The sequence below is a fragment of the Homalodisca vitripennis genome, chromosome 4 (genome assembly GCF_021130785.1).
Source record: "Homalodisca vitripennis isolate AUS2020 chromosome 4, UT_GWSS_2.1, whole genome shotgun sequence".
Classification (NCBI taxonomy): domain Eukaryota; kingdom Metazoa; phylum Arthropoda; class Insecta; order Hemiptera; family Cicadellidae; genus Homalodisca; species Homalodisca vitripennis.
Genome location: NC_060210.1, coordinates 61,191,974 through 61,204,043, shown reverse-complemented (window position 1 = coordinate 61,204,043; position 12,070 = coordinate 61,191,974). Strand labels below are relative to the sequence as shown.

Below are 12,070 nucleotides of genomic sequence, written 5' to 3'. Positions count from 1 at the left end.
TCAACCTTCTGAAAATATTTGTTACTGGTTGTTATATACACTCTACTTATTCATTGTTTTACTTTCCCAATCTCAAATGTACTGGATTCTAAAGAATGCGCCGTTAAAATGTGCTGTAATAATTTGCGATTATACTAACTTTAATTAAAAACTAGTATAACAATAATTTAACAGAAGCAAAAACAAAATTATATAAGGATATTAAAAATTGTATAATTATGATGGAAGATCTCCCCTCTGATTATCCAGTGATGTCAAAAGTTATAATCAATGCTGCAAATCATTCCAAAATTGGTTCATAGGGAGGTAAAAATGAGATCCAATCATCAGTACCTTTATTTAATTAAAATGTTCTGGACATACATGTGTGGCGTGGTACGAAAAGTTATGTATACAATAATACAACAAACACGTAATCCATCAAGGCACTGTGTTATACATAACTCATCAATATTGTACTCAAATCCCAATCACTTACAAAGTTAACTGAAATTTGATTTTAACAATGAAGTTTGCCAAAAATCTTCTAATTTCACAAGAATAACAAGTTTGTTTTTATGAAATTTCTAGAAATATGTTTTAAACAAAGAATGATATAAAACCAGGTTTTATAATTAATATCACATTACTATGACGTAGTCTAAATAGGGTGATATGCATGGAATGAACTATCGTTTAAAATAAAAATAGAAAAATTATTAATTATATAAATATGTTATCGACAGATACGCAGTTAAAGATAAAACTCTCCATAATTAAATCTGTGATGCGTCTCGGTGAACAATTTTCACATCAGCCAGGGGTAGTTGATGACGTCATAAAAATTCGATTAATTTGTTACTTTTGCTTTCCCGTATACTATAACTATGGAAACCGTAAAGCATAATGGATTAAAAAAAATATTTATTGATTTTTATACATTCTAAAGTGAAGATTAGATATGCAAAAATGTATGGTTATAGAGCCATAAACTCTTTGACTGCTGAAATATAATAAGTGAACTCGGATAATTGGATTGTTGGGTCCTTAATGTAATTAGAACAGACCGATCGATAAACATGTATTGTGTCAACAGAGTAGTTAGTTCCATTTGCGATATAAAAATATGACAAAGCCTTTAGTTGAAAAATAAAATGGCAAACATCTTCAGTCGTTACATCAAAATAACGCAAAATACAACTTTTGTAAAATCTGAAAAAGAGTACAAAACAAGAATAATTTACAAAAAGTTACTTGAAGACCAGTAGTACACAATGTGCATTCCAGGCATGTGACTATATAAAATAGATGTGAACATGTATAATTTAAAAATAGTAACATTGTATAAATAAAAACGGTTCTTCTTGCTGAAGTAGCTTTACTGGCTTTATCTGCTGTTTCTACCGCTTTATGGAAAATCTCTTCACAGTACTGATTTTACCAGCTTCTCGAGTGATAAGCTATGGCTAACGCTCACTCAATTAATTAGTGGCTATCAATAGACAACTATTAATTGGCTGAGCGTTAGCGAAGCCTATCACTCAAAAGGCAGGAACAATTTCATTTCTATTCGTCGGTCTGTCCGAAAACGAATTGACCTACAGACTTGGACATTTGCTCGAAGCTTCATTTTAATTTGAACTGAGTGCGATGACGGTACATGTCATTCTTTGGGCTTTGGCCGAGCGCTAACGAATATTTGTATATTGGTCTTGTGAACGAACATGATGGCAATAAAAAAATAGCAGTATAGATCAATTTTTAAACAAACTAAGTACAATAATATGAAGTTCAACATGAGAAATGTTTTATTCATCAACTTAAGAAAATAATTGAGTGGAAAGTCAATGTTGACAAGATTTATAAATCAATTAGTAACAAGACTTGATTTCAGCGCACCAAATATTTTATTATTTCAACACTGGTATGAAACTTAACTCAATGAACGAAGTTGCAAACGTATCATGTGGCAAGACACCTAGAGAAAGATTTCACCTGTAAACTGTTAATTTTGTATCCAGCTTCATTTCTACATAGACATCGATGAGTTCTAAAATAGTGCCTGTCTAAGTGTGGAATTTTGTCTGTTGCTATATGTCCACAGGACATCTAATAGGTTGAGCTATGGTTGTAATTTTGCATGCAACTTCAGTGAAGCCTGTTACGTGATACGTGGTGTGGCGTACTTCTCTGCTGTAATAAATTATTTTAAGGTTTATTTGTTTCAATGCGCTGCCAAAAACAAGTATAACTTTTCTAATGTTCAATAACACAAGAGAAGTATAGTATCACACATTTACATGTGGCTCGAAGAAGTGGTTATTTTATCGTACATGTCATAAACTGCTGTTGCAGTCCAAAAATGTGACTGTATGTATGAAAAAAACATGATTGAATGTATTTCACACAGTGACGAAATCAAGAATAATCGAATAAAAATAACGTCATCAAACTTTTAAGTTGACATAAAAAAGTGGTCACCGTATGTGGGGAGGGGAAAATGGAAACAAAAGAGAGCAAAGTATTGTGTTTGGGTAGCTAACTTAACTATTTATAAGTAAGTAGAATTTGTACGATTATGTCACAAACACGAGTTATTTTTTATCTTAATTACTACATTTCTAATTCACAATTAGAAATCAATAGTAAATTAATTGTGTCGTTTATATAAACTTCGAATAACGGACTTTATAGTTAACCAGAAAGATGAAAGCAAAGAATGTATGATGAGAAAATGTCTTGTTTCGTTATGAAACTCTTTTTAATGTGATCTTGTAGTCCTCAAAATCTGGTTCAAAATTAGAAAAGATATGGGATATGGAGGTACATAAAGAATTGGTACACACGTTTACATAGTTAATTAGATGACGATTAAAATAATGAAATGAAAATGGGAAACATTTTCAGAGAACTGTAAAATAGCCATTAAATTAAAAATTACATATAATTGAAAACGAATTTTACACTTTCACTTCTAAAAGTTGCACCTTAAATCTATTTTTTTATTTTAAATGAAAAACGTCGTCCTATGGGACACAGCCTTATACAAATTTAAAATTTAAAAATTCTTCTACGTTAACATATCTTCTGCACTCTTGTGCTCAGTTCCCACCAAGGGCTGATAATGGTTCAACAAGTACTAATGTAACCAAAACGGATTACAGCACCCCTCCCCCTTTCCCCAACAAGATATAGTTAGAGGGTCTCGAAGCATACTTAAAAAATAGATTGAGAAAAATGAATTCACGCTATAGAAATCTGACTATATATTATAAATCTATAAAATTACGATGAATTTATAGAATAAACATAAAACATTGTGTCAAAACTTTTGATGTATGGTTCTCTCAATTTATATAGTATTGACGGAGGTTCCCAAAATTCAACTTGAAACTCTAATAATCTAATCAGTCCAGTAAACGTGTGTAGATACTCATGAATTACCACTAGAACTTATATCAATTTTTCAAACAGACAGCAATTGACGTTGAATGCTTAAAGATCACAAAGAAAAAACACTTTGATAAAACAATTGGTTAACCACTAACAACCAAGACTTTAAATCTCCAAAGCTCAATTAACATAGAGTAATTTAAACTCAATAGGAAGTAAGTACTTCACATGTTTCAAGCATCACTAACTCGACAGTTGTGTAGAAGGACAAACATTAACTAAGTTATAGCGTAAACGTTTTCAAAATGTTGTTTCTTTGCTCTAGTAAGTATTACAGCTGATAAAGTTATATTTACTTACATATGTACAAAAAAGGCATTAAGGCATTTATTCTACAACACTATCACATTTTGATTAATTGGAATAAGACACTTAACTAACCTATCTAACATTTATCATTAAATAAAATAAAATATTGTGCAAGTAACAAGTTTATAAACTATTTTGCATACTTTTAAGTTTTAAATGGCGTCGAAGATATATATGTTATTCATCTATACTTGAATTTTAATTATTTTATATTGCAAATAAGTATAAACCTCTTTGGTCTTAAATAATGCAATCCAAGCAGACGAAATTATATTTCTTGATAATCATTTTCAAGCTAGAAGCTTTAAGTCAGATTATTTTTCGTCCCTATGCTTTCTTAGTATAAACAAAATACACAAATATAGACAACTACAATACAGCCATCACTTAACACAGAACATTTGCAGGATACATAAACACACACTTAACAGATTTATCAATGTTAATTGTATTTTTCAGTGTTGTTTGTAAACATTTGGATCCTTTCATTTAGTTACGTTCAATGAGCTATGCTTAATTCTTTCACAAATATTTTTGTACAAATAAACCGAAATGTGGTAAACACTCTTAGAGCGACATGCACTTAGTACTTTCAGTTCTAACTGTATCAGACATTTCATTTCAGGAAAACGGGCCAAAAGACACTGGTGTAAGTTTTCTTGTTTCAGGTTGTTTTCAAGCCACAACTTTTGTAAAAACTGTCCGACTATAAAAAACATCGACACCGTGCTCTTTATTAAATTTGTAACAAAACTGTATGGGTGACGATTTCTTAAAGACATTCTGCATTCATGATTATTTAATTTTGAAAACTTGATAGATTATTGTAAAACTTCATAAATGATTTCTTCCTTACACGTTACAATTAAGATTTGAAAATCAACATTAGCGGTTGATTATTTTTAACGTCTATATAGTTAGAATTTCATGCCAGTTTGCGGTTTCCATTAATAAATTAGAAATTTAGCGTAAATTGACCGATTATAGCGAGCAATCACAAAGACCTTTTAACATTATTGGTAGAAAGGCCAAGTTTTGAGGACCTAAAAAGGTGGACACTTAAGGGATTTATTATTTGGCCTAGGTCATTTATGTGTGTTATGTCCATCTAAGTATATAGCTGGAAATCAGAATGATGGTAAGAGTTTTATGAAATCGCCAAACGAGTAATAACTCCCAAATATAAATGTAGTAAAACTAATTGAAGTTCTTATTGTTTACGTTTAAAAACCAGACGCAGCAGAAGTTTAACGGCAGAAACACTAAATTACGCCGAATGTCGGTGTAGCCGGCATTCTCAGTGCCGTCTTTCAGTTAGCTAGCTGGCGTGTTTCCTTATGAATAAATCTCGTATTCCAGTATGCAGTGACTTTTAAAGTTAGGGTTGTTGAAATATTAATTCTAATTAAAGTACAGGTACTTAATTACTTTATAAGCTAATGAAAGGAGAGAATCGATAAGAGCATGAATTATGCCCGCTGGATTACATGATTATGACCTACTGCTTTAAACTAATTAAATAACTTTATGGTGGAAGAACACACCTCAGACCACTCGGTGTGCATAATCATAGGTTTAGTGGATTAGTAGCTCAATTGACGGAAATTTGTGGCAAGATTTCCTCGTTAGTAATAAATAATACAGTCATCGCCTTTAATACGAAAGTTACATTTAAAATTCACTTTTCAGTTATGTGTTTACAAAACGTTTCTTGATTATGGTTTATAAATAGTTAATAACCATAAGTATACACGAGGAAATATAAAATAGTGCTTTATAAATACTCTAATACTTGGATGTAACTTCACATATTCAGTTGTCCCTTCTAGAAATAGGAGTGCTTGATTCTACCAAGTGTAAGCTAACAAACCGTTACAAATCACAACTACATACCGTCACATTCCAAAGACTTTCTATTCTAGGAAACAAGAAACATAGCAAAAACAGTAAAAATTTCTGGAGCTTTAACATGAATCTAGTACGCGATATCTCTAACACGTTCATGGACATTTCTACATACTATACAAGCAACTCTATAATTATGTTTCTTTCTTATAGTATTCTGGGATGTTTTGATTTTCATACTTGAGAAAACATTAATTGTTGTTTGCCAACAGTTTCACTAATCTTTATAATGAGAACAAAATAGTTTTCTCTTCATTTCACACTATGGTTTACTAGTTATTGAAAATAACAGTTACATTAACAATGACCATTTACTTTAAAACTGATCCTGATTGTATTTAGGCCCAGTTACATAAAATGTTCTTTAACGTAGATTATGAAACAGCAATGCAATACATATAGTCAGTTTCTTTTCCAAAAGGAAATAATATTGTATTATATAGTTGTTTTAAAAGTAATACAGAAATAAATACATATATTTTGAAAATAACATAAATAGTATTGCAGTTTTTTACATTTCATCCTTTTATAAATGATAAAATTGTCAAAATGATAGCATGACAATTATGAAGATACATCAAGATACAGAAATATCTTTCATTGTAAGGAATGTAGCAGCCCGCACCAAAGTAGACCGTTTTGGCTTTTACGTGCTAATGCCCCCTCTGCATCCATTTCCAACACTGATGCCAGTTTTACACGTATGAAATATCACTGATCCATTTCAACATCAGGGTGCAGTTGGCGGTCAGCAGAGTTGGTTGACAACATCGCCTCAAATGTCATCGGACTATTTTGGTGCGCACTGCTCTCGTAATTATTTTTAAACGAAAATTTTCTTAGCCACTAAATAACACTAATACACATTTTGATAATTAACAAGAAAACATAGTATAATCTACGGTATCTTATTAAAATCACATTGACTTCTAAGACATTCTGTGTAAACACGATCGGTTTATTAAACTTGTAGGAAGTATCAAAACTATTAGCCTCATATCTGCTTGGATAACAATTATAATTCTGAGGGCGTAGTATTACAATGCAAAGACAATTACTGAGAGAAGAAACACTATTTAAACCGAGACTTTTTATAGTTGCTTATATTATGTAGTACTTAACTTAAAAAAATAAAAATAAAAAATTGGAAAGGTCTGTGGGGAAGGAAAATTATAATTCATTATTGCAGGGGAGCTAAGGCTATAAAGTAGATAACTTGGATTGAAAAATCTTATGGGGAAAAGAATCTTCTTAGAAAAGAATAAATTTTAAATTAATCTGAATCTCGTGGAACATTTGATATTTGATTGAATTTAATTTGATCCAGACTTCTGGATGTAGATTGGTGCCCGTTTCCTTAATACTGAATCTATAATTATCTCATAAAAATGAACATTTAATTGTAATTGGATAGAAGAATTACCAATATTTAATTCCAAATATTTGAATTTGATTATAGACCAGTTATACTGATATGGATGTTTCGCTACTTTCTTCTTTTTGTTCTAAACGAAACCAATTTTAGCAACAATTGGTAAAAATAATAATAGGATAAACAACACCAGGTTGTGCAATAGTGCAGTTTATAGTTTGATACTAAAACAAGTAAAACGTATAAGTTGAACATATATGTTTAATTAAAATAAAGCTTGTTTCAAAGCGTTTAAAATATGCAAATGTCTGTGATTGTTCATTAAAAACAGAATAAATAAATTCTTTCGTAAATCTTAATTTTTACGTAAAATTACAACTTAAAAGTCAATGCATTTTTCTAATTCACAGTCAGTAATGTTTAGACGATTCTGCGGAAAAGTCACATTACTTTAACTTTGGTATGAACTTTATATATAATAACGGTAAGTGTATTTTTAAACCAAACATTTCTTGGGATTACAAAATTTATATTACAGCTCATATTATAAACAATGGGAAAAACAATTTTAATCAATAATTAAGTGTGAAACTTTTCTATATAATATATTTTGGAATTAAACCATCTCAAAAAGTATATTTTGAGATAAAAATCAGTCATTACATAAAATGTCAAATATTATTAATAATCTACCAATAAACTTAAGGGATTTTGAATCATATTTGGTTAGTGGATTGATACTTTTTGTTAGGGTATAAAATAAACATTTATGTTAAACTTAAAATTTTAAATGTATGATTCAACTTTGGTTATCATTTTATTTGACCAGAATAAGACATTGAAGACGACTCAATGAATTTGAACAATTTTCTCATTCAGTTTAGTTTTTAGATTTATTTTCGGTGAGTAGAGTATAAATTAATTTTAAAAATGAATCTATATTTACGTTAGGTACGTAAGTTTATACTTACTTATATTTACGTAAGTTTTAGTCCAGCCTTGTAACACGTTGTCTTGAAAATTACTTTAATTTCCAGTTAGAATTTTGCTTTGAAGGCACATATTCTTTTAAAGGCACTTTATATGTTTGGTCCCATAACATTTTTGGAGCCTTCAAAAATTACGTTAAAGATCATGTATAGTTCTATGTCACAAGACTTTTGAAATTTAATTACTATTTTTAATATATAGATAGTGAATTTCAGTGCAGTTTTATAAGAACAATGTTATATGAATTATTAATTTTATTAGCAGTATTTTAATTGAGAAAGGACCACAAACCAAATACAAAACATTAAGTAAGATTTCATTACTCTTCCCAAGTTTTCAAATCCTTCTTTTACTGATACATGTTTATTTTATTATTTCCTATTAATATAAAAAGTTAAACAGTCTGAAGGAACATATTGTAGCAAACAAAGTCATTTTAGAGAAAAAGCGTAAGTAAATTGTATCAGTGATCCCCTGTGTAAGTACCAAATATCTCAATACCAAAAAGAACTTAAATGTTTTTTAAGCGTGAACTCTCTGTCCATGATTCAGAATTTACTAAACAGCTCATAAATTCTACAATGACACTACGTATTATAGTTTTTCTTATAAACTAAAAAAGGCATATGTTTAGTTAAAATATGAAATTTTAAGAAATCGGAAAATGAAGCTGAATCATCAGAGGTAGTATTGTAAACATTTTTTGTTTGTTTTCAAATGTTACTTAAAATTGACAATGGATTACTGGATGATGATTTTTATTTTGCGAAGAACTTTACATGACCGGAGTAATAAGTATTTGGGATTGAAAACTAAAGATGGCGGATTTACTTCTATCGCCTTAATTATTTTTTTACTGATACGTAGAAAAGTACAAATAAATAAGAAAATGGAAATGTATTCCATGTAAATTCATTGTTTTGTATTGGCACGTTCGTAGTCCTTTCATTTTGTATTGTGACTTGATTATCTTAATATTGCCATAATATTAATATAATTGTAATATTCATATTATTAAAACAATTGAAAAATAATATTTAACTTTGATATCATACTGAATGTTATTGTTTACAAATATTAATTACTTTTCTTTGAGTGTTAATAACAACATTAACGAATTAATATTAGTTAAAATGTCTTATTAAAAAAAGACACTATTTAAGTGTATATTATTGTTTGTGTTATAATAAGATATTTAAAAGTTATAAGTTATTTAGTTTGTTTTAGAAGCTGTGAATTTGACACCATAATTATTGTTTAAGAAGAAAAAAAATCTATTTAATTTTTTATTGGTTCAGTATGGATATTATTTTATACGTTTAAAAGGTGGTTCATAAAGAAACAAGAGTAGTTTTCAGATGCGATCTGTTTACATATACGTACATATACGTTTTCTTTTTTTATTTATTTTTTTTCGTCATAACGTATATCCCCAAATCTTTATGATTACAAATAGTAGGTATTGCAAATGTTACCAATATAAAAATATAGCTTATATACGTAAGCACAACTAATTTCTATATGTTAAATTATGGTGGCGGTAATATTTTAGTGTCAGTGTGGGAGAGGAAGTGCACTGCGCACAAACGTATTGGCCCACTATTATCGTATCAGCGGAATGCACGTGCTTTCACTTAAAACTACAATTTGCTAAGAGAGGTGCTTCTACACTTCTTTGACCCCATAGATAATAACGCCTGATACGCTGTACTAGGACTAGGAGTCAAGTGACAGGGTAGGTTGATGAGCAAGAAAGTGAATCTAGACCGAATCCCCTGTTCCTTCTGGTAAAAGCAGATAACTGCAATAAAGCCAAAATAATCCAAACCTCACTATGGTTCGAACATTACTTTAATGCGGTACTCGGGGCAAGAGCTACCCCTTTTAGTGAAACTTTACTTTTATAATATTAATAACTTCTCACATAGAAGTCTGCCATTTATTAGTCAAGTGTTTGAAATTTGTCTAATTAACCACTAATAGTTTCATAAAATGAGAAACTGTGCTTTTCATAAATAGTTTAGTATTTAAAGTAATAAATTTAACTTAACCGATAACAATAAATATTGTTTATTGCATTAGAGAATCAGCGATGTATAAATGATTACAGAGAAAACGTCTTGTAAACAAGTGTGCCGATTTGTGTATGTGTCTATAACCTATTAAGTATTATTCCTAGAAATTTTGTTATGCCTTCGCTAATCATAACATTTTAACCTGCAAATATGATACTTTTTATTCCGAATTATTCGCGAACACAATGAAGCCACCACCAGTTTTTTCACGAACCACCTTGTACAGTCGTATTTATCTATTAATAGTATATTATATACTTGACAAGTCAATCCTCTGGTCAGCCCAAAGTCAATTACACCTCATAAGGTTTATTTACTAAGTGATTATTATATCGAAACATGCTTCTAAAAAATATAAACATTAGTGAGATCATTAAAGTAACCTAAACATTACTCAACATTAAAACATTAACAGAACAAATAGAATGGTGCGGTAGTAGCGCAGTCTACGCTAGACCCAGAGACAGGAGGAGGACGAGAAGGAAGACGTGGTTGAGTGACACTGCTGCGCTACTGTCGCAGTCGACAAGGAAGGGTTGGGTCCGGTCCATCATCCAGTGGTAGCCCTTCATGTTGGGCAACCTCCGTAACTCTGGCCCAACCTCGGACCTTATCCTGCTGTAGTAGTCGTTCAACCACCGCTTCTGGAAACCGTCAAAAAAGATTAAAGTTAATTCAGATTGGTTGAAACAAAAATTATTATTCATTAAATGCATGATTTACTGGATTATCATATGGCGGCTGAGAATAAAAACTTCAACTTTAGGTGACACTTTTGATAAATTTATGGATTCTATAGCCTCCTATGTAATTTTATAAATGTAACATATTCGGCGGATGGAATGTTTACGGACCGATATTGCAATTATAGCTCAGTGATACGTCTAGGTTTAATTGTCTTTGCTTTAGTTTTAAATGCAACATTCATATTGCGGTAAATCTGAGGTTACATAATGGTATCACAACTAACCGTGGTAATGATCAATATGACGTTCATAGTTTGTTTACTCAATACGAATATAACAAGTCATTTACCTCACCGGCCACAAGATCTGGGTAGAATGCTAATGCAGTTCATTAAATTGGAGCTGTACATTTAATTACATCACTTAACCATCTGGTTTCAAAAATCCCACAAAAATGTAAATGAAACTAACTCTGAAATATTCCAAACTGCCGTATTCTGTTCTATTAGTTCCCTGATTTTAGGGTTTCTCAATTCCAAGAGCAGAGTTTCTGACCTGATCGTAACGGAGTAATTGTAAACATTATGAATGTGTCTTAGGGCTCCACCCCTTGTTTCGAAGTACGCTGAACAACAATCTTTGATTAGAAAGCTCGTTCCAATAATGGCTATAATGGATCCAATCACAAAGTGTCTCTAGTAGTTGTGCATACAACGCTTTTGACTATGGAACTCCGTCCCCCTTGGTCCGATTTGGCCCAATAACGATCTTAATCTTGTTATTTACTTATAGAAGTTCCTATAACTTTTCATAAAGATGCGTGTAGTATTGCGACTGTAATCGTCATAATACTTCGATAGTAAATATTTTATTTACACATTGTAATAAGTGAATTAGAAATCTCTACATTGCGTAATAATGTAAAACAGTAAAAATATTCATGATGAAGATAAGACAAGACATAACAATTAAAAATCGTTAGACTATAATTTTATATAATTAAGTTTTATTCAAGTAGTAGAATTAACTTTAAATGAAGTAGGACTATAGTTCGATTAAAATAAAATTAGGCTCTGATCTTTTTTAAGAGCGAAAGATATTTAAATACCATACATAAATATTTTAGCAGAACGGTATAGTTCCCAACATCTTAGTTATGTAATACAGAAAATATGTGGTCTACGGAATTACAAAACATATACGCAACTACGTAACTGGGTTTTATTAGCGAAATCGTGTGGGTTGTTATAAACGTGACTGGTTATGATTAGCGACATCATGTGGGTTTTTATAAACGTGAC

At 30.5% G+C, this 12,070-nt stretch overlaps 1 protein-coding gene across 1 annotated transcript in view; it reads right to left on the bottom strand.

Moving 5' to 3' along the window:
* Positions 1–318: 318 nt before the first annotated feature.
* The window catches only part of LOC124359362 (xaa-Pro aminopeptidase 2-like), a 33,083-nt gene continuing 21,331 nt past the window's right edge, over positions 319–12,070 (bottom strand). The window contains exon 10 of the mRNA XM_046812042.1: positions 319–10,727. Within this exon, the coding sequence (XP_046667998.1) occupies positions 10,530–10,727 (198 nt within the window). The 3' untranslated portion in view covers positions 319–10,529. The remainder of the gene's footprint in view (positions 10,728–12,070) is intronic.